Source organism: Prionailurus bengalensis, chromosome F2, assembly GCF_016509475.1.
Source record: "Prionailurus bengalensis isolate Pbe53 chromosome F2, Fcat_Pben_1.1_paternal_pri, whole genome shotgun sequence".
Lineage (NCBI taxonomy): Eukaryota > Metazoa > Chordata > Mammalia > Carnivora > Felidae > Prionailurus > Prionailurus bengalensis.
Window position 1 is genome coordinate 13,564,072 of NC_057353.1, and position 24,789 is coordinate 13,588,860.

General features: G+C 37.3%; 1 protein-coding gene across 2 annotated transcripts in view; it reads left to right on the forward strand.

Annotated features, from left to right (window-relative positions):
- The window catches only part of NKAIN3 (sodium/potassium transporting ATPase interacting 3), a 608,729-nt gene that overhangs the window by 294,667 nt on the left and 289,273 nt on the right, over positions 1-24,789 (forward strand). For both annotated transcript variants that reach the window (XM_043601142.1, XM_043601143.1), the window contains exon 2: positions 22,308-22,445. In XM_043601142.1, coding sequence (XP_043457077.1) covers positions 22,308-22,445 — 138 coding nt within the window. The remainder of the gene's footprint in view (positions 1-22,307; positions 22,446-24,789) is intronic.

A 24,789-nucleotide genomic window follows, 5' to 3' on the forward strand; every position in this document is an offset into this window, starting at 1 on the left:
TTGCATCGTTGGCTTGAGTACCCTCTCACTTGGAAATATTCGATGTGCCTCTACTTTATTTGGGTGGAAGAATTAACTTTTGATCACAATTCTTTGCATGTTTTTAATCAAGTCTTACCACGTGCAAAATACCAAAGTGGTTGAGGCTGTGGGTCTGTCCATTGAGTTTCGTATGCCTTGAGCCAGGACATAATTCATTTGCTCAACCTGCAACTATTGAATTTGACCTGTTCTAAATATTGGAGTGCAACAGATACACAATCATTGAGGAAATACAGAGCAAGGACCTTGTCATTGTTTGAGCTACATTCACGTATCATAATCAGCTCTATGTCCTGTTTTGCTTTCTAAGTATGGCTTTCTTTTCTCATTTATTTAAAGATTTATTTTGACTACTTTAGTAGCTATTAGAATAAATATAGTATGCTGGATACAGAGAGTTTAATGATTTCTTTGCATGACAATCTGTTGTAATGCAACACCTGCATGCTCTTCTTCTTTTTTTAAAATGTTTATTCATTTTTGAGAGAGCACGGGTAGGGGAGGGGCACAGAGAGAGTGGGGGATAGAGATCTGAAGCATGTTCTGCGTTGGCAGCTTCAGTGCTGACAGCTTTGGCCATGACAGCAGTGAGCCCGTGCGGGTCTCGAACTCAAGACCCTGGAGATCATGACCCGAGTCAAAGTTGGATGCTCAACTGACTGAGCCACCCAGGTGCCCCTGCATGCTCTTCTGAGTTGAACCATAAAGATGAGTGAGTCCAGTTTTGATAAGCAGTTCATTCACATTTTATGCTATTACAGATGTCAATATTTAGTGACTAAAGAAGCATCCAGTTTTCATTAAACTGTATCCTTACTGGCACTAGGTGGAACAAAAGAAAAAGAAACGTGCTATTTCTGAACCTGATGCCAGCCAGGCTGCATTTCTCTTTTGTCTGGTTTGATATGTTAAAATCTCAGTTAATGCTGTTGACAAGTATGTAAACTTGCAGTTGCCAGTCAGGTCTTAACTTCTACAAAAGAACTGCTGGAGAAGTTCTGGCCCAGAGACAGCTGCTGGGATAAAAGGCACCTTTCACTAAAAAACACCACGTCTCCCCTCTATGTGTGCCCTAAAATGCAGCAACACAGCCACTGGAAGGTGACTTGGAATGCAAAGGTAGAAAGAGAAAATTGCGGGATTCATGGTTGCCAGTACAGGGTTACATAAAGTTGGCCATACAATTGCAATCATGCTGGTAAATCAATATGTGTTGCCATGGAGAGATGACTATAAGAGGAAAAGCAGATGGTGGCAGTTGTGGTGGAGACAAAGAAATAAGAGCCCCAAATCCCCTTCCATGTAAAAGTTATGTAGAATTTGACAATTCAGGGAAGAGTGTCATGTGTATATTTAGAAGACTTACATTACCATTTGTATCATATTAATACAAAAATATACCACTAAAATCATTGCATTATTTGTCTTTTTATTTCCCTTATGTCCCAGGTCAGAAAACAAACTCCTTTCCTTCACCTGTCAAACCATTACCCTTATTTCATTCAACTTATTTAAATACCCATTTTATTTACTAAATCTATCATGATTTAAAACAAGGTTGCCTACCACCAAATATTTTCACTGCAAATTCTCTCAAAGAAAAAAAACCCTACCCTCTCTTTCTCTAAAAAGAAGAAAATAATATTTATAAATATTAATAAATAAAATAATAAAATAGCATTTGTCAAATAAGACAAATATTTATCATACAACCACTACATGCAAAACCCTGTTATATTCCGTGTGTTTGCTACCTGATAAAAACATAAGCTGATCCAGTCCATGGATTACTAAAACCTTATATCTGATGCTACAGTTTTGCCCTCTAATGTTTATGTAATGAGAATGAACATGCAGTATTTTTTCTACTTAACGCAATCTCATCCATGAGTTTCTAAAAACCCATAGCTTTATAATGAAAAATCAGATTTTAGTCACTATTTTTTTAACATTTATTTTTATTTTTGAGAGACAGAGGCAGAGCATAAGCAGGGGAGGGGAAGACACACACACACACACACACACACACACACACACACACACACAATCTGAAGCAGGCTCCAGGCTCTGAGCTGGATGCAGGTCTCAAACTCACGAACTGCAAGACCATGACCTGAGCCGAAGTCGGACGTTCAACCGACTGAGCCACCCAGGCGCCCCAGATTTTAGTCACTCTTATAAAAGAAGAGTTATACTTTTATTTGTTCCAATGTTTGGTATTAAAAAATAACATCACTTGCTGGAGATGAGTGCAGTTTTCCACTTTGTCTCAAAGCATAAAGATGATCTATGTCAGTAATGTCCTAATAGAGCATATCAGTGGAATTTTGTTTCCTTGAAATAAGACATTTTTCTTTGTAATTCTGTAAGAGGAAGATGTAATGAGGCAATATAATACTTGAGATCAGAAACATCTTTGGAAGACATATTTCTGGCAGTACAGTACAGAAGTTCTCCAGAACATCACTGCTGTTAAAAACAACTGCCAATGTCAGATTTAAAAATGTTTTAATTGCATCAATGGGCTAACAAGAAACTAAGTTTTTCTAAACCTGAGCTTCGGTGCCCAAGACTTCCATGAGTCTTCTTCATAGAAGAATATTTTCCTAGAGCTGGAACCCAAAAAGGGCTAGAGCTGGAAAGTCAAGGTGAGAACTAGATCTTCCCACAACCAAAGACGAGTAAAGTTGTCTGCCTCCCACCCCAGTAACTAGATGGAATTTCTTCTGAATGTTCATAAAATTATATTTATAAACTAAGTTCACACCTCTTGGGTGATCCAAAAAATCTATAAGCAGAGAATTGAATTGTAAGTGGTAGTAGGCTATGTGTGTCTCAAAGAACCTAGGAAATACAAACGAAAATCTAAAAGCAAATAAAAATCCTTTTAGAGGTTATCTACCTTCAAAACAAATCACAAAATTTCCCAAAGGTAATGTTCCAAGGAACAAGACAAGAATCAACAATTCAGAATTTACAGAGAACCAAGATACCATACCTGTAAAGCCATAGAAAAAAAAAACAAAGTGAATTAAACAAGCTGAATTAAATCCACAAAGATATCAGAGATAGAATATGAGGTAAATAGAAATTAGTATACTCAAAGAAGTAAAAGAGGTTTGAGATACGGAAAGAGCAAAATGACTGAGCATACTTGAGAAAAGAACCATATATAATTAACAGAAAATACATAATATTAATTTTTAAAAACTCAATGGACGAGTTCAGAAAATTCTAAAGAATGGAGGAAAATGATGAATGGGAAAGTATTTTTGAGGATATTATACAGAATGCAGGAGAGAAAAACAAGAGTTAGGAAATGTAGAAGATGAAGAGAGAGGAAGATATAATGAGGAGTTCTATGTGCCTATATAGCTTTCTGGTAGGAAAAAAGAAACAGAATAGGACAGCTGTAAGTGTTTGAAGAGAATTTTAGCTGAGAAGTTTTTGGAACTGATGAAGAACACCACTCGTCAGATGCTGGAACACCAAGAATTACCAAGAAAGATAAATTAAAAGACATCCAAATGAAGACACATTATAATCAATCTCCAAATTTCAAGAACATAGATTTTGATATCTATTGGTGGGGCAGGAAGGAGACATTGTGTTCAGAGAAAAAATAATTAAACAATAGCTCCCTTCTTACTAGCACCACTGTAATCCAGCACATTCTTTAATGTGCAGAGAGAGAAATATACTTAATTGGAAATGTTTTGAAGTATATGAATGAAATAAAGATACTTTCAAGTGAAGAAGAATGGAAAGAGTTTGCCCCCGAGATGCCCTCATTTAACAAATTTGAAAATGTATTTTTCAAATTTTTTTTTTCAATGTTTATTTATTTTTGGGACAGAGAGAGACAGAGCATGAACGGGGGAGGGGCAGAGAGAGAGGGAGACACAGAATGGGAAACAGGCTCCAGGTTCCAAGCCATCAGCCCAGAGCCCGACGCGGGGCTCGAACTCACGGACTGCGAGATCGTGACCTGGCTGAAGTCGGACGCTTAACCGACTGCGCCACCCAGGCGCCCCGAAAATGTATTTTTCAGGAAAAAAAGAAGTTTTGCCCGAGAGAAGGCCTTAGATACAAAAATAAGTGATGTGCAGGTGGTGGAATATAAGTGGGAAAATCATATACATTGACTGAATAAAACAAACAATAATAATGTCAAAGTAGAAAACTATACATTTAAAAAAGTGTTGCGGGGGTGGGGGGTGGTGCCTGGCATGGCTCAGTTGGCTAAGCAGCTGGCTCTTGATTTTGGCTCAGGTCATGGTCTCACATCTCATGAGACTGAGTCCCAGGATGGGCTCTGCACGGTCAGCACAGATTCTCTTGGGATGGTCTCTCTCTTCCCCTCCCCTGCTTGCACTGTCTCTCAAAATAAATACGTAAACATAAAAAAAAAGAAGTAAAGTCCATGTACTTGAAACTAAAAAGGGAAGAAAATAGAAAATGGAAAAAATGATCATTTCAAAAGAAGAAAATAAAGTAGAAAGATTAAGCCTGGAAATGGCAAGAAAAATAAATAAAAAACTAGAATAGTAAAAACAACATATCATTAATCACAAAAAATATAATTGGACAAGATGCTTGATTTAAGGACAAAGATTCCCAGGTTGAGTTGAAAAAATAAGTCCAGTAATATGCTTATATCATTAATTTGAGGTGAGTTTTTTTTAATAGATAACATACAGATGGGTCATGATTTTTTAATCCACTTTGCCAATTTCTATCTTTTAATTGATATATTTAGACCATTTAACATTTAATGTGATTCTTGATATACTAAGGATTGAAATTCTAACTCTTTTTTAATTTTGCTTGTTCTCACTTTTTTCATTTCTCTTTTTTCTTTTGCTGCCTTTCTGTGGGTTACTTGGACAATTTTTAAGAATTCAATTTTGATTTATATATAGTGTCATTTAGTATATCTCTATGTAGAGCTTTTTTAGTGGATTCTCTTATGGTGACATAATTTACCACAGGCTATTGGTATCATCATTTTACCAGTTCAGGTGAAGTACAGAAACCTGACCTCATTTCTCCCTTTACTCTACTCCTTTAATAATATAATTATCTTAAATATTTCTTCCACATATATTTGGAACTGCAACAGTGTTACAAATTTTGATTCAATCATCAAATACACGTTAGAAAGTTCAAGAGGAGAAGGAAAGTCTATGTATTTACCGGTATTTTTTCTTGTTGTGCTCTTCTTCCCTGGTGTTTCAACATTCCTTCTTTGATTATTTCCATTCTGTTTAGAGAACTTTTTTTAGCCATGTTTTGAGGGGATGAATTTTTGTCTGCTGATGACAAATTTTCTCAATTATTCCTTATCTGAGGAGGTCTTGATTTCCACAAATTCCTGAAGGATATTATTCCTGGGTATGAGTTTCTCCATTGACAGTTCTTTTTCTTTCAGTATTTGAAAAGTATTGTGCTAATTTGTTCAGGTTCCCATAGTTTCTGGTGATAAATAAGTTGTTAAAATTATTTTCCCCTATAATTAAAAATTTTTTTTATGTTTATTTTTGAAAGAGAGAGAGACAGAGACAGAGTGTGAGTGGGGGAAGGGCAGAGAGAGAGGGAGACACAGAATCTGAAGCAGGATCCAGGCTTTGAGCTGTCAGCACAGGGCCCAACGTGGGGCTCAAACTCACGAACTGTGAGATCATGACCTGAACTGAAGTCAGATGCCTAACCAACGGAGCCACCCAGGGCCCCTTCCCCTATAATTAAAGTGTTGTTTTTCTCTGGCTGCTTTCAGGATAATTTACTTGTCTTTAGTTTTCAGAAGTTTAATTATGATGCATAATGGATTTCTTTGTATTTCTTTGTATTTATTCTGGTTGAGGCTCACTCAACCTGTTTAATCTCTAGATTTATTTCTGTTGCCAGATTTAGGAAGTTTTCAGCCATTACTTCATCAAGTGTTTTTTTTTTTTTTTTTCAGTTTCACCCTCTGTCTCCTCTCCATCTGGTAGTCCAATGACAGAAAAGTTAAATATTTTGTTATAGTTTCACAGGCCCTTGAGTCTATGTTCATTTTTTTTAAATCTATTTTTTCTATGTTTTTCAAATTGCATAATTTTTATTGTTCTAGCTTCCACTCCATTGAGTCTTTCCTCTCTCCCCTCCTTTCTGTTGTTGAGCCCATACACGGAGGTTTTTGTTGTAGTTAGTGTATTTTGAGTCCTGAAATTTCCATTTGGTTCTTTATATCTCCTATTTCTTTGCTGAGAATTTCTATTTTTTGCTAAGTCTTTCTTATTTTTCATTTGTTTCAAGTATGGTTATAATTGTTCGTTGAATCATTTTTATCATGACTGCTTTAAAATCTTTGTCAGATAATTTTAAAATATTTTTGTTCTTGGTTTTACCATCTATTGCTTATCTTTTTTCATCCAGGTTGAGATCTTCCTGGGTTTTGGTATGACAAGCGTCTTTAAAACCTGGACAACTTTGTATTATGTTATGAGACTCTGTGTCTTATTTAAACCTTCTGTTTTAACTGTCTTTTTGGTGACACTTCTCCAGCAAGACAGGTGGAAACACATGCCTCCCTTTCAAATTGCACTGATAACTCTTTACTGCTTGGTGTCAGTGGGGGTTTCATCTCCACTGGCACTGTGGTGGGAGTAGCTTCATTACCTCTGGGCATTGGTGAAAGCCCTCATCTCCACTAGTTTTCATCTTACACTTCCCCAAGGGTGAAAAGGAGAGATGCCTCATTACTGTCAGGTCAGAATGGAGGTTCCAGTTCCCCAAGTGGTCTCCACTGTCACCCCAAGGTGGAAGGGACTCACTATCGGCTGGAAGGATGAAAGTCTCAGCTCACTATTTGAACTTCCCTGACACCACCCTTGCCTTGTTACATTTTCACCAGGGCAGAATTCTAGGCTCCTCGCTCAGCCTACTTGGCATCACTCAATGAATAGCTGCTGTTTTGTTTTTTGTTTTGTTTGGTTTTGTTTTGTTCTGTTCTGTTCTGTTCTGTTTTGTGGTGTTTGACCGGAGTAGCAGTTATTGCCTATAAGTTTTCTAACTTACTAAGCTACCATTGCCCTCTTCCTGGTCGTTGGGGTAGAGAAAACAAGTTTTGAGGAACTTTTTTGTCTGCACCCACTGGCATTTCTGAGTTACCAGCCTTATTGTTCCAAGTCTGGGAGTATAGGCAGCAAAAGGAAAACGCAGGGGGTAGAAATCACCATCTGTCTCATCATTCCTGAGGTTGCTAACTGCTCTACCTTCTTCTCTCCACCTTTCGGAGACTTATGCTTGTTTAAAATGTGATGTCTGAGATGTGTAGATGTACTTAGCAGAAATAATACAGAAAAGTACGCCTGTTTCATCTTCCTGCAGGAGAAAATCTTATCTGTCTTTTTGAATTTCTTTCTATAAATTATTGAATTCTTTCTTTTAACTGTGCTACCACGGATCAGAAAGTAAATTCATGAAGGAGGCACAAATGAGATGTCTGTAAACTTTATAAACTGTACCTATATATTTTTAGTAAAATATTCAAACCACGTAGGGATTAATGTAAACATTTAGTGCAAGGCCATACTATGTAAAAAGTCCAGACTCTGCAGCCTGACTGAGCCAGGTTCTCATGCTGATTCTCATACCACTAGCCGTATTTCCTGAGTGTGTTAGGTACCCTTTAAATCTATGTAAAATGAAAGCGAGAATACCCTCTTCATAGGGTTTTTTATTAGGTTATAACGAGATAGTATATGTAATACCTACCACACAGTAGGTGATAGGCAAATATTAGCTCGCTCACTTCCCCTAACTTTATCAGAAATGGAAATAGATTTCTAAAACAACAGTCCTTCTTTTCCTTTAAAATATAAAGCTCTTTGAAACATAGGTCAAAGCATCACAAATACGTTCTGTAATACTAATATCATGTTAAGCCACAGTATAGAACAGTAATTATATTAATTGTACATAAAATTGGGCAGTAAAGCATGATCCCTACAAAGAGCTTTTTAAATACAGATCCTCAGTAGAAGCAAGGGAATGAGTGTGGCTGAGATAAAAACTCAAGATGTTGAAAGTGTATCTCCGTATGATCCGCATAGCTGCATCGCAGCGCAGAAAATGAACACTTACTCAACCCTGGTCACTAACAGAAGGCCCAGAAGACAGATCATAGGATAGACTCTGTTTTCTTGAGTCTGTTTGTACACTTACGATTTAAAACACTGGAAGCTAAGAGGCTTATCAAGCTTCTCTGGTCCTTTGAGAAACATTTGTCCAAAAAGTCTGAGGATGATTCAAAAGTGGTTAAATCAGTTTGTCCATGAAACTCTGAAGATGTAAGACACCAGTAATCAAGTTAATGAAGACCATTTCACCAAATTGGGTCATAGTTATTGGTCAGTGATAACTGTGAAGAAGAAAGTAAAATGCAAGCCACACCAGAAACACCTCAAACATCGTCTGAGGTTTTCACTCATTCTACAATCAAGGATATGCTCCATTGTCAGTGTTACCCACACCCTTCCCAGAATATGGACAGCAGCAAGATACTCAAGCAGCTACTACACAGTGCATTTAGGAGAGCAAGAGGTAGGCAAAGATAACCACAAAAGGAAAAATAAACAGTTGATGGCATTAAAGTAGGTTAACACCATCAACTGTTTATTACTTGTTTATCGTACACTCTAATTTTCAAATGAGAACAGCTTCTCTACAGCATAAACGCTTTGACATGTTCAAGTTTAGAAAATAGTAGAGAAAAAAAAAATACTGAACATGTCAAAGCGTTTATGCTGTAGAGAAGCTATTCTCATTTGAAAATTAGAGTGTACAATAAACATTTCATTCCCAAATGAAAAATGTACTTCTCGCTGAAAAAAAATGTATGCTTTAAAGGAATTCTTTAAAGAAGGCATTCTTGCAGGTGGTCTCTACTACAAATAAAAATGTGAAAAGGCCCTTAAAGAAACTTTTGGCCCATAACCCTCTCTTCCGTCTTCTCATGCTGGGTTGCCATTTAAGTGAAACCTCCATGGGAGTCTTAAATGCCACGGCAGGCATGTTCCTGCCAGCTGTTTGTGGGATTGTATAGGTCACCCAGCCTAGGGGTTCAACTTTAGTGTTCTTGGATCCATTATGGCTCCACTGGAGGATTGAAATTCAATCTTCAATCACTGTTCTGTAACAAATTGGCACTTTGGGCTTTTGATAAAATAGTTGCCTTACTCCTGGCTTGAGCTATTCATGGACTGGAACTGCATTTTTAAGGTCAGCTTCTGCTTAGCAAAGTTGGGCAAGTTGGGCTTTGGGATAATTTCTGGCAGGAAAAGGATACTAACAACCTGAATCAAATGATGAGGTCACACTGTTTAGAGATCAAGGGACATCCTGGACCAAACACTAAAAGATTAGTCCCTTCTGCCTAATCTTTGTGGAATTCTTACCCAGAGTGTTACTGGCTTAGTGTGAAAGAAGGAATGAGAGTATCCTCCCCCTAGATTCTTTATGGCATGAGTTTGTCTTACATCAGTATCAGTGTCTGCAGCCCTAGAAAACAAGTAAGAAAACCCCTCTCTGGATAAGAACCTATTGGTAAATGTAAGAATCTTCTGAAAAATGTTTGCTGCCAAAGGATTTTACAAGTTTACTTAATTGTAAGAAACTCATTTCTTATAATTAAACCCCAGAGATTGAAATTTCGTATATTTAGTTAAACTAACTGGGTTGATATAGGAAGAGTGGTGATTAAGATAATCTCAAACAGTAAGTAACCCAGAAGTTATTTTTAGTAGGCTTAAGTTTCCTTACAGGATGTTTTTTATCCAGTTCTTACTATTATTTCAATTATTCAAATGATATTTGGCTTAACCTAACTTAACTTTTTACGCATGTCTTGACAGACAGAGAGGAAGGTGTCTCCATACTTATATTGCGTTCAGTGGCAAAGTTCACAGTTCCTTGATTTGAGGCATTATCAAGGTGCACAGTCTACAGGTGGACCATCCACAGTAGGTTGTAATTAGTCTTTAAAAAATGATAAAAAGGATAGAGAACGCCTACATTGGAATATGTAATCTCATGCTGTGTAAGATCTGTAAGGAAATCAAATACATTAGCTTCAAAATTGTAATTTTCCTCCTCGCTTTCAGTGATTGTAACAGCATACACTGAGTCAATTTTCTTTGGTCAGAGCAAAGATGTAAGCCAAACTGACCTGGGTTATCCTTCACCTTTCAGATAGAAGTGGCCATTAGATTCTGGTTCTTGAATATTTCCACACTGTCTCTGTTCTGATTTCCCTGGTCTTACTTCTTAGTTCAGGTTTCCATCCTCTCTCATGTGAAAATTGCATTCCACCATGTGCCCTACCTTCAGTCCAAGTCTTATCCTTACCGCCATTACCTCCCGAGTCCCATTGCAAAACAAGATAAAAACACTTCCAAACCTCTGACAGAGGGGTTTTCTAAAGCATAATACTGTTTATGAAACTTACACATGAGATAAAACCCTTAATGGCTTCCTAACACTTACAGGGTAAGTCACAAACTCTTTAGCCAGGCACTTTTTGCTCTTCAACTTCTCCTGATGAAGCCCCTTCCACAGCATGTGTGGAATACCAGAGATTAGCATACAATTCTTGACCAACTAGTAGGTTGGAAATCAATTTAGTTGGTCTAGACTAGCACTGTCGATGAAATACAATAGAATAGACCAGACGATGGCACACATAAGATTAAACATTGCTTCTTGATCTTTTGTTTCAGTATGTATGCTGTAGAGGATGTGATGTGTATTTCATTGCATGGATTAAAGTAAAAGGCACACACACACACACACACACACACGCACACACACACAGGGAATGAGAGGGAGAGAGAGAGACAGGGAGAAAGCACAAATCTTTTTCTTAAATAATCCATGTTTGTTGAGTAAAATTTTTAGAAAAACTAGAATAGCAATAGTGTTTAAACAACCAAAATTCTACTATTCAGTCATAATTTAGACAGATGGGTTTAATGTTGTATGTTTCTACACACACATTTACATGCATAGCCACAGAAGCATTTCATACATTTAGTAGGGTCTCAAAATACATGTTGATTGAATGACTAGGAATTAGCTTCTTGTTATCAAGTAGAAGCTTATTATATGTACACGTGATTTTGTCCAACATATTATGATCAGTTTCTTTATCAGTACCTATTGATCTACATTATTTTATATGGATATGTAGTGTTTCATTTTATAAATATATCAACATATACTTTTAATATCTCATAATATTAGACACTTAGTTTTCTATCACCCTTCATTATAAGCTCCATTTTCATGAACATCTTTATATGAGAAAACATGTGTGCACATATGTGAAGTGTGTGTATACGTGTGTGTGTGTGTGTGTGTGTGTGTGTGTGTGCACTGACACCAGGCACAGATTTAAGTGTCTTATATAATTAACTCATTTAGTCTACAAAATGACATGGTGAAATAGATTCTATCATTTTACAGATGAGGAGTTATGACACAGAGAATTTAAGGATATTGCCCAGGATCCCATGTTAGTAAGTGACAGAGCCAGGATTTGAAACCAGCCGGTCTGTTTCAAGAGTCTGTATACCTAACACTATGCAATGGTGCCTCAACTTATCCAATTAAGATACATTTCTGAAAGTGAACTTAAATTTAGTGGAACTAAAATTGACATTTTATGGCACTTTGAAGTGTTATGCCATGCCGTTTGCTTTAATTGTTCTTTAATTAATGTAACAAATTAATTATTTAATTAATTGCTCTTTAATTATGCTTTCATTGTATTTCATTGTTAATTTAATTGCTCTCTTCTTTGAATGAAAAAAATTTGACCATTCTTTGGGAACCATGTTCAATAGCCACCTCTTTCGTAAAGATATCTGAAACATGCTGGTCATGCCAGGCAGAGGTGAAAACATTTTTCTCTGTGTTCCTATAGCTGTTTGAACACTGCTATACCATAGTGTATTGATTTCATCATAATTTTTTGATCTATGTCTTTCTTCCCCCACTAGAGTATGCACTAGTTTCTCCAGTCTAAGAATTCTGCCATTCACCTTTGTACCCTCAGAACCTACCTTGTCGCACTTGTTAAGTGGTACATATTGAACAAATGAGTGAATTAACACAAAAGAAAAAATAATTGGTTTTCGGTTCAAAAAACTGAATCTAAAAGAAATCACTGATGACATTCTAATTATTGGATTAACTGTATTTTTGAAACTATTTTATGCTTTCCTCTCCAATCTTGCCACATTGCATTCATTAATCATTTCATATATCATCTGGTATCGTATGATTTCTGAAATGCCTGCCATTCAAAGCATCTCTGCACTCTAGAAGGACCAACTACTACAAATTATTTTTCAACTAATTCTTCTTGAAAAAGTCAGAGCATTTTGAATTCAGTTAAAGGGGTGACTTGAAAATAAAAACAGCTACATAAGTACTCAGTATTGCTATTGATCATTAAATATCACATAGCCCAAGTAATTTTCCTCATTATTGACATGAAAGTGATTTTATCTAGACAAAAAATAAAGACCTATTCCTATTTTCATTTCAAATAGGGTATTACTGGGATATATGATATATATCCTAGTATAATACTGGATATATTTATCCTTTCTTTTCCATTATGCCTTGTTGATAGATACTTCTGTAATTTTAAAACTCTGTTTACATCAGAATCCTAAGACCTACATCACAAATTTTAATTTTTAATACTATTTCAAAGAGTTTTTCTGGAAAGGTTTGTGCAAGAAGGTTTGTGAGATGTCCCTAAAGCTAGTTCAAGGAACAACTTAAACAATCACACTTGGCATTAAGGAAAATACTCTTCCTCCTCCTAGCATCCACAGTTCCACCACATCTAGCTACATAAATACTAACGGTCAATGAGCCACTGGAGAAGATACTAAAAGTCAAGTAACAGAAAAAGGATGTGATGTATTAAACTTGATCTGACGTTATTCATTTCACTAAATGATTGGTTTCTGCATTCACTGGAATAACCTTGCCATCTACCCCTACCAAAGATAATACAAAACTATGCAGAAATTATGAAGCCCTTAACATTATTACTGTCTTTATTGGATGAACCAAATCATAAGCAGGCCATTTCTAGAATTCTTGACTCCACTGAAGTTTGTGTACATCCTAAGGCTTAGTTACCTGTCTACAGACACATAGAAACTTCTCTGGAATAGTACCTGCTTTAGCATAGTGGTAAATCTCCAAGAACTCTGTGACCTGACTCTATGAAATAGAATCATGATATAAATGCTACTGATCATTTTTTAGAGCCATGAAAGAACATTCACAAATTATAGCTTGAAATATATAGCTTGAAAGGTCATAATTTGGCCTAGGCCAGGTCTGTGGGCATACAACTTGGACATTATCACCTCCAAGCATGAAAAGTCCTCTGGGACTTGAGTAACTGTGAGATTTCAGAGCAAAGGAACCAAGGATGATGGTGGTAGCATGAAGAGCTACCTGGACTCCCCAGACATAAAGAAAAACTCTAATAGCTCAAGACTTACTTGAAATGGCCTGAGATATATCAATTTAGCTAATGGGAATGCTAATTGGAGCTTTTAAATTCCCACTTTAAGGAAATATTTGATCCTTCATGGTTATAAAATACTGACTGCATGAATCTCTAAGCTAGGAGTTATACAGAAGAGAATATCAGTCGTACAATATGCTTTAATTTCACAGTCTTTTGTGAAACTATGATTTGATCAAATGCTTTCTTATGATTCTGCCAACATGAAAAACCCTGTTTTGATCTTTTTTTATCGTGTCTGACTCCAGTGAGCAGGGAAAAAGTCCAAGGGGGAATGAGTGAAAAGCCAGCTCACTTTTCTTACTGGGAAGTTGAGTCTCCAAGGGTATTCACTCCTTAGGAATGAACATTCTTTTTTAAAATTTTTTTTAATGTTTATTTATTTTTGAGAGAGAGACAGAGAACAAACAGGGGAAGGGCAGAGAGGGAGAAAGAGACACAGAATCTGAAGCAGGCTCCAGGCTCTGAGCTGTCAGCACAGAGCCTGATGTAGGCCTCGAACTCATGAACTGTGAGATCATGACCTGAGATGAAGACAGATGCTTAACCAACTGAGCCATGCAGGCACCCCAAGAATGAACATTCTTACCCAGCTTTTGTTTGGGCAGAGGCTTATTTGTGTAGACCCAGACTAGGGAAATGCCCAGGGAAATGTTTGGTCACCTGGTGTTTTTACAGCTCTTTAATTAAGTATAAATTAATTTTTATAATTAGTAATAATTATGAACAGTTAAGCCAAATACCATGTGTATCATTAAACATAATATATGGATCAATAAGAAAGTTACTGTATTTTAAAAGTGCTCCTATTTGTCTCTGTCTTCATTGTGTGGACATAAAATAAGGGAGTAGAAATACTTCTTGAGCTGTTGGTGTGTGTGGTTAATGTGGGTTTCAGTTAATGATTCATAGGTTTATAGGGAATATTCCCACCTTGGAGCCTGGTAAAAGGAAGTGACTGACACTGCATAAAGAATTTTAAAGCACACTCTATTCCCTTTGCCATACACACAGAAATATGCTTTATATGGTCGAATCCCACTTACGTTTTGTTCCATAACCATAAAGAAGACTTTCAGACTTTCTACAATTTGATTCTGAAAGTTACAATCCAGTAAGCAACATTTACATTATAGTGAATATGGAATATTTTTCATGCAGGCCCAAGTACGATCTAGGGTTACATTTCTTTCCTATAGTTCCAGTGTTCCCATCCTTCTGCCACTCAAGGAGAATGTTTCAATGGCTTCTTCATATTTACATTCAAAATAACTCCCCATTCTAATTTCATTGGTTCTTTGCATCACTGATTTGGTCTTCTATCCTCTCTCCCTCTTTTCCTCCCTGTATTTCCTTCCTTCCTTCTTATCTTCCTTCCTTCCTTCCTTCCTTCCTTCCTTCCTTCCTTCCTTCCTTTGTTCCCTTCCTTCCTTTCTTCTTTCCATCCCTCCCTTCTTTCCTTCCATTTTAAGATTCTAATTTCATTTATTTTGTTTATCTCATTAGGAAAAGAAACATATCCTTCTTCATATTCTTATAGCTTCCAGAGTCTTACCTACTTTACCTTTCACTTAGAAATGATGCCATTGTTCTTTATATCACTGCTTCCAGTTGTTTTTTTTTCTTACATTTTATTAATAACTTATTTATTTTTTAATTTACATCCAAGTAAGATACCAAGTAAGGCACTGGAGAAGAATGTATATTCTGCTGCTTTAGGATGAAATGATCTGAATATATCTGTTAAGTCCATCTGGTCTAGTGTGTCATTCAAAGCCATTGTTTCCTTGTTGATTTTCTGTTTATATGATCTGTCCATTGCTGTGAGTAGGGTGTTGAAGCCCCCTACTATTATGGTATTATTATCAATGAGTTTGTGTTTGTGATTAATTGATTTATATATTTCAGTACTTCACATTTGGAGCATAAATGTTTACAATTGTTAGATCTTCTTGGTGGATAGACCCCTTAATTATGATATAATGCCCTTCTTCATGTCTTGTTGCAGTCTTTATTTGAAAGTTTAGATTGTCTGATATAAGAATGGCTACTCTAGCTTTCTTTTGGTGACCATTAACATGATAGATGGTTCTCCATCCCCTTACTTTCAATCTGAAGGTGTCTTTAGGTATAAAGTGGGTCTCTTGGAAACAGAATATAGATGGATTTTGTTTTCTTACCCAATCTTTTGATTGGAGCCTTTAGTCCACTGACGTTTAGAGTGAGTACTGAAAGATATGAATTAATTGTCATTAAGTTGCCTGTAGAGTTGGAGTTTCTGGTGGTATTCTCTGGTCCTTTCTAGTCTTTGTTGCTTTTGGTCTTTTTTTTCCCCTTGTCTTTTCTCCCCTCAGAGAGTCCCCCTTAAAATTTCTTGCAGGGCTGGCCACAAACTTCTTTTGTTTTTGTTTGGAAAACTTTTTATCTCTCCTATTTTGAATGACAAACTTGCTGGATAAAGAATTCTTGGCTGCATATTTTTCCAATTCAGCACATTGAATATATCCTGCCACTCCTTTCTGGCCTGCCAAGTTTCTGTGGATAAGTCTGTTGCAAACCTGATCTGTCTTCACTCGTAGGTTAAGGACTTTTTTTCCCCTTGCTGCTTTCATGATTCTTTCCTTGCCTGAGTATTTTGTGAATTTGACTACGATATGCCTTGTTGATGATCAGTTTTATTGAATCTACTAGGAGTCCTCTGTGATTCCTGGATATTGATGTCTATGTCTTTCCCCAGGTTAGGAAATTTTTCCACTATAATTTGCTTATGTAACCGTTCTACCCCTTTTTTTTCTCTCTTCATCTTCTGAGACCCCTATGATTCTTATATTGTTCCTTTTTAATGAGTCACTGATTTCTCTAATTCTTAAATCGTTCTCTTTTGCCTTAGTCTCCCTCTTTTTTTCTGCTTCATTGTTCTCCATAAGTTTGTCCTCTATATCGCTGATTTCCTGCTTTGTTTCATCCATTCTTGCTGCCATGGCAGCCATTTGAGATTGCAACTCAGTTATAGCATTTTTTACTTCATCCTGACTAGCTTTTACCTTCTTTATCTCTGCAGAAAGGGATTCTAATCTATTTTCAACTCCAGCTAGTATTCTTGTTATTGTGATTCTATTTTCTGGTTCAAACATCTTGCTTGTGTGTGTGTTGATTAAGTCCCTGGCTGTCATTTCTTCCTGTTCTTTCTTTTGGGGTGAATTCCTTCATTTCATCATTTTGAAGGAAGAAAAGGAATTATTAAGGTAGAAAAATTGAAATTAAAAAATTAAAAACAACACACACAAAATCAAATAAAGATGCTAGATCCTAGGTGTGTTTTGGTCCAGTTGTTGAAAGAAGCTTGATATGGGGCACCTGGGTGGTGCAGTCGGTTAAGCGTCCGACTTCAGCCAGGTCACGATCTCATGGTCCGTGAGTTCGAGCCCCGCGTCAGGCTCTGGGCTGATGGCTCAGAGCCTGGAGCCTGTTTCCGATTCTGTGTCTCCCTCTCTCTCTGACCCTCCCCCGTTCATGCTCTGTCTCTCTCTGTCCCAAAAATAAATAAACGTTGAAAAAAAATTAAAAATAAATAAATAAATAAATAAAAAAGAAAGAAGCTTGATAGATTAGAGAAAAAAGGGAAAGATAAAAAAAGAAAAAAAAAGGAAAATATGAATACAATGAAATAGAATACAATGAAATGATGGAAGTAAAATAGAATTTGAAAAAATTTACACAAAAGTATAAAATATAGTAGAAAAAAATAAAGAAAAATATTTTTAGTAAAAATGGAAAATAACAATAAATTTTATCTCTTTAGGTATTCAAGAATAAGAAAAGAAAAGGAAAAGAAAAAAAGTTGAATAGATGGCCCAGTGAACAGACTGAACTATGATCGAAATTCCATCAGTTTCCCTAGAAGTCAAACTATGAAGCACTTTGTCATCTGTAAACTAAGCAGGTGGAGAGACTTGTGTTCCTGAAGAGCGAGTTTGGCCCAGTTGGGTGGGGCTTAGTGTAGCAGCTCCGTTCTCCACTAGATGGCACTGCTTAGCTTACAGAGGTGGATTGTTGTGGCACATGTAGATGTGTATGTTTATGTGTGGGAGGGGTCAAAATGGCATCACCCAGCTACCCAGTCTCTAGTATCAGAATTCTGTGCTCTCCTCTACCAGCAATCGTGCACCCCTCCTTTGTCTCTGGCTTCCATCCACTCCCCACTTTTACATTGTCCGCAACCAAGCCATCAGGTTGCCAGGCTGCACCTCCTTCCTGAGTTTTATCTCAGATGGGGCTGTGCTTCCTATCCCTCATTTCTGGGGGACTGCAACTTTGACACCTTCAGACCTTCTGGGGGAGGGTCTCATCGAGCAATGGCCAGGTGCTGCTCCCAACCCTCAGGAATGTTCACAGGACTGTGCTGCTGCTGATGCCCAGAGACTGTGGTTGGGTTTCAGCCCACCCCAGAAAAAGTTCATGCAATTGTGTAGCAGCAGCGTTTCAGGGATTATGAGAAATCACAACACACATCTGGCACCAGGCTTCCCACTTAACATCCTTATTCCAGCACCAGTGAATGTGGTTGTTCTCCAGGGTCCGCTGGGACCTTTGCCTGTTGGGTGGCTGCACAACCCCTACCAAATGTTCTCCCAGCAGGGGAACTGCCTCTCCCCCTGTGGCCCTTGGATCCCTCAGACCTTGCTTTCTGCTCCTGGAGATTTGCCCTTCCTATCAGAGCACCGCCAGGTATCGAGCTGCAGAGTTTCAGACTCTGAAAACGCCCTGCTTATAGAGTCTTGATGGAATTTAAACCCTCTCCTTTCTCCTTTTTCCCTTTTTTTGTTCAGTCCCTTGCATACACTTTCTTTTCTCTCCAGCTGTTTTCAGGCAGTGGGGGGATGCTTTCCTGTACTCTCCCCCACCCCCCACCCCCTTCTCCATCCTCTCTCCACAAGCAAAAACAGCTTCCTGCCCTCTGCAGCTTCTCTCTCCCCCAGTTCACCCCTCTGCACCATGTACCTGCCGAGTCCTATAGTTCAGGTTGTGCAGATTGTTGTGTTCATCCTCAGATCAGTTTTCTCAGTGTGCAGGATGGTTAATGTTGGTCTGGCTGTATTTCATGGATGCAAGACACACAAAAAAAACTTCCATTCCATTCCACCACTTGACCCCTCCTCCTGCTTCCAGTTGTTTTAAATTTTTTTTAACATTTATTTATTTTTGAGAGAGAGACAGACAGAGTTTGAGCAGGGGAGGGGCAGAGAGAGAGAGAGAGAGAGAGACAGAATCTGAAGCAGGCTCCAGGCTCTGAGCTGTCAACACGGACTCTGATGCAGGAATCAGACTCACGAACCATGAAATCATGACCTGTGCTGAAGTTGGGTGCTTAACCAACTGAGCCACCCAGGTGCCCCCCCACAGTTGTTTTAAACTGATGACTGGTTGGTTTTTGCTTTCTCTGGAGTGTCTTATTGCTCTTATATCTTCTTGAATTCTATACATGTATTTAAACCTCAAATTCTTCAGATGTCTCGGTCATTCTTTTCTTTGCTATGGCGTCTCTGCAGATACCCTCTTTGAGCCTTCCATTCTTCAGCACTCATCAGGGCTGGGCGCTTTCCTTTCGTGTTGCACTGAAACATTTGATCACTTCCTTTCAGTGTCTTTCTGAATCAGAACCACTGTTTTCTAGGTGTCATATGCAGTGGTGTGTAGGTAATATTTAACAGTAGATTCTCCTAACAAACAAAACTCTTGATTTTTAGCATTTCCCAATGTCCATGTTGTATATATTGCCATAATGGTTGATGTCGGGTTCCCAGCTTGAGGTCACTGACCATGCATTTGGGAAGAGATTCACCCGATCTGCACTCCCAGGCCTGCTCCATTGATGAGAACTATTTTGACAGAGATATTTCTAAAATAAACTCATTCTCTCTGAGCTAACAAAGCAACCTGGATCTCATTTAATTTCACTTAGTGGCCCTGGGTCATTATTATTAATGTCAAGCTCTAAGGCAGCAAGAGGTGTCTCTAGAGATTATGACATTTAGAGAGAAGATAGTTGCCTATAAACTAAATGACAAAATGGCTTAACATGGAAATTAGATAAAATAATTAAGTAAAAAATGCAGTGGTGTTTTGTTTATTTTTGAAGGGCTTTTTGTTGTTAGTTGACTTTTTAATTTTTTTATTATTATTTTTTTAACATTTATTTGTGAGAGACAGAGCACAAGCAGGGGAGGGGCAGAAAGAGAGGGAGACACAGAATCTGAAGCACACTCTGCTTCAGCACAGAGCCCAACACGGGGCTTGAACCCATGAATCATGAGATCATGACCTGAGCTGACGTCAGACACTTAACTGAATGCATCACCCAGGCACCCTGTTGGTTGACTTTTTAAAATACAACACAGTTGGCCCTTGAACAACACAGGGGTCAGGAACACCAACCCCCTACACAGTTGAAAATATCCAAATACAACTTTCGACTCACCTGAATTTAACTACCAATAGCCTACTGTTGACTGAAAGCCTTACAATAACATAAACTATCAATCAGCACGTATTTGGTATGTTTTATGCACTCTAGAGAAAGAAAATGTTTTTAAGAAAATCATAAGAGAAAATGCATTTACAGTACCATACTGTACTTATCAAAAAGAATCCTCACGTAAGAACCCGTGCATTTCAAACCCTGTTCATTAACAGTTACTGAAACCTAGTTTTCATGGTTTGTATAGCTGTTATAGCTGCCTCTCTTTTAATCCTTGGTGTGATCCTCTCCTTGTTTAGTTTTTCTTTTCTTTTTTTTTTTTGCTGAACTTTTGTGTTCCTATTTCAAGCCACCATGAATCCATTTCTAAGTAAGTTATCTGAAAATAAATATTAATAGATATAGTGTCTCCACTAAAGAATGCAGATTTTCTAATATTTAAGCGCAGATTTCCTAATAAGTGGTGTTAATGCGGCTTCTCCTTCATTATATGTGTTTTCTTTAATATCATAAAAGAGAATGCTATCCATGCAGCTTCTGACAGAAAAGAAAATGGATTTTTCTCTGTTTGAAAAGTTCACTTTAAAGGTTTTTGTGATGCGCGACAGCTTTAAAATAGGGTTGCTTTTCAGAATAAATTGCCTGCAGCTGCTCTTCAGGGTTTCTTTTTTATCTGAGCACATCCATCCCGTTTGGACATAAAAAAAACTGCATATTTACATCACTGATGGGCCAATAAATAAAATGCTGCATTTTTAGGGGAAGGTTCCAGGGAACTAATTAGAGTCACAAGCAGACAAACAAGGTATTAAAAGCACGGTTCTACTTCTTACCTTGCTGTGATTATTTTGTGTTTTAGCCATTTCTGTGCATCTTCCCATTCATGAGAGCAGGGAATAGTGACAGATCACTTGATGATCAGGAAATACCCATGAAATGAATGTGGTTCTGGTGTGGTTGTCTTTCGGCATTTGCTCATTTCTCTTCTCCTCCACAGCTTGCTGAAGGTGAATTTTAACCAAGGTAAATTCAGCTTACTGGATGGAGGACATTTCTTTATGTCCAAGGAAATTAAAGCTATTCAGGCATACACCTGCCACATAACTAGAAAAATACCTAGGGTACCATTTTGATTTCAAATCTGCGGTTTCTAGGGCCATCAACATAACTAATTGTTGGATCATTTTATTAAAATTACTACTTTATCAAAGTAAATCTAGAAAAAAGTCTGAAATGTATAAAATTAGTGTCCAAACGCAGCAGGTGGAACTATAAAAGTTTTAGATATAAAATACAATAAATATCATTTTTATATGATAATGACATTTTTGGCATTCACTAGACTATATGAAATTCATCTGTTTCATAAATCATACACAGATTATTTAAGTGTATATTTTATTACATTGTGTAATTGTTTAAAATGTAATTGTGTATAATGCAGATGTAATAAACCGTAGCATGTCTATGATTGTAATGGTCCTGTAATTTTTATTTCCATATTCAAAAAGGGTTTTACCTAATCTAAGATGAATTTCCATGTAGGTATATGATGGTAATAAATATGATTCAAAGGAACGATTTAACTTAGTTTTACATGGGAGCCTTGAGCCCAGAACTAAATAAATGAGAAAGCTTCATTTTGAAAAAGTGGTTGGTCATTATCGTCAATGACAGACTAACAAAAGCAAAGAAACCAAACAGATTTGGTAATTTGTGTTCCTTAAAGGAAGCCAGGGGTGAGTAGGAGACTTTGGGTTTTGTATTTTTCCCCCAAATCATACCAGTTCTAGCACTCAAGCTTGTAGCTATTTTTCCAAGTGTGTTATACTAAGCCAATCATTTTACTTAAAAAAATCAAGAACTGATATCATAGAATATGATATTCTAAAATATCTGCCTGGATCTTCTACTACAGAAAATGATTTAAGGAGTATATGTTGAGCTCTCCAGATAGGTTTAAAGTTTATTTTTACTTGAAGTCATAATCCTCTTAGTTATCTTAGTACATTTTCTGAGAGAAGTTGCATAAAATAGGACATGAAATGGGTGTCACAACGGTAGTGATGATGACGTCCGTATGTGTGATTGAAACCAAATATGCAGACTTTTCTAGCTGTGTGATACATATTAAAATGGTGTGATTCTGCTTGGGTTAGAAGCTAATGGATTCTCTTTGCTTTATTTTAGCTCTCAGCGTTAGAGAGGCAAATCTTTGACTTCCTTGGCTTCCAGTGGGCACCAATTCTTGGAAATTTTCTACATATAATAGTCGTCATATTGGGTTTGTTTGGAACCATTCAGTACAGACCTCGATATATCGTGGTGGTAAGTCGTCTTTTTATCATAATAAATGCTTGTAGTAAATGCTACACATTTATAAATGCTTGTAATAAATGCTACAAAATTACTAACAGAAGATTAGATTAGATTAGATTAGATTCATCAAAAATGAATAAACATTAAAAATAAAAAGATATTTTAAAACAGGGTTTGGATAGAGTAGGTCTGTCTGTGATCCGGATGGCATGATGAGATATAAATGTGCATTAACTGTCATTTCTGGGACATATGTCACTATCCCGAAAAAGCAGACTTACCTAGCCATAACTGTTTACCATTGTTTAACAATAATATCATTTAATTTTAGTTGATTTAGGATTTAGGACATTGTAAATGTTATTCAGTATTCAATACTCATCCCTGATGTATTTAATACTTTATATCACTGAACATTTCTCCATTTTGTTATGATAAATTTGAAATGTTAATTCCATACTCCCTACTATACCAAATACGGTCAGCACACCCTCCTTTGTAGGACAGTTTAAGGAAGTGTATGCTTTGTACCACAGTGGAATGGAAATTATTCACAGTAATTAGTTTTGTATGAAAAGAAGGCAGTATTTTAGGCTACATGTATAAGGTTGTGAGCAATAATAAGCATATATAAGTGATTGTAACTAGGAATAACATATCTAAAATGCTCGTTGAACCTGAATAAATAACACAGTGTTCAGTAGGACTAGTGAGTATTTTCTTGCAATGCAGTGACATTGCCTTACTAGAAGAAAACCATAGACTTAAACATATGCCATCTTTCAATCTTTATTTAATCTATGGAAAAAATAAAGCTACACATTTTTCTGTGAGTGCATTAATTCTCTATTTTTAATCTCAAAATTGGCTTTTTTGCACCTTTCACCATATCAAGGTGAATGTAGCTGGCCCACAGCCGACACTCTGCACTCAACATGGCTGCCCCAGGGGCATTAGGAGCATTTGATATCACTAAACCAGCTGCAGGGACCAAACAATGTCTGCTTTACTTTTCTTTCTGTATAATCTGCTAGAAGGGTATCTCATGAAGTTGGACTTGTAGTATAAAACACTTCAGTGTGCATAATATCAAACTATTATATTGGATTCTATCTTCCAATTTGTTGCCACAAACACAGCACTTGTACTCAATACACACTTTTTATTTCATGATATTTTATTTATGATAATAATGAAGCCCACAATCCTCGATGGCTGTGAAACCAGTGTCCTCTCTGGAATGAAGCTGTTGGTACACATTAATGGCATTATCTAGTCCTATTGATTGTACCCTCTAAATACTAGCTCTACACATTCGTCACACAGCTACTGCCTTGGATGAGGCCTCTGCTTTCTCTTTCCGGAATAGGGACTTCCTGCTTGCTTTCAGCCTTCCTACCTTCCAGTGTGTCCTTTGCACTTTTCCTAAATCACTGGCTTAAAACTCTTTGATAACTCTTAGCAGGATAAAATCTAAGAATATCCTTGGCTGACCACATGACCAAACACTGATCCCACAATCAATGTGTCCTCTCTCCTCTCCTTTCCTGCTCCCTTCTTCCCTACCTTCTTTTTTTTTCTTTTAAGTTTTATTTATTTAAGTCATCTCCACACCCCACAGGAGGGCTCAAACTCACAACCCCAAGATCAAGAGTCACTTGCTCTTCTGACTGAGCCAGCGAGGTACCCCACTTCCCTTCTTTCTTAACTTCCTTTCTCCTTTATTTAATTAACTTATTTATTCAAACTCTATTTATTGGGTCTCTGCCATGCGTTTGGCATTGTATTAAGTATGGGCTACGTTGGTGATCAAATACGGACACATGTATTCTCTGCCATCTTGGGTACTTACCTTACATATTATCAAATAATCATCCAGGTAAATGGTAAATTGCAACTGTGACCAGTGTTACAAAGGAGCACACTGTGCCATGAGATGTATAATGGGGAAATGGGCTCTGCAGAAGTCACTGGGGAGCTGAGATCTGCAATGTGTGAATTCACCAGGGAAGAGGAAGACCGAAGTGTTGTGGGAAGAAGGCACTGCAGGGCACGTAGTAGGATGTCAATAGCAGTAGTTCCCATTCACTCATTAAACATTAATTGTGGCCCTACTAGACTTTGCTAGGGCTGGATACATAGAGAAGAAAGTAAACTACAGCATCCCTGCTCTCCAGGAACTCGTTATGCAAAGAATGGGGAGGCACCAGGTCCAGGGGTCTCTGGAGGTGATGAAAGGTCTTTGAATGAGTCATGAGAAGGATGATGGGGCTGAGCACTAGCCCCATCACAGGTGAAAGAGCAGAGAGTTTGTGCATTTCAGCACCATGCACCCTGCTCCTACCTGCTTCTC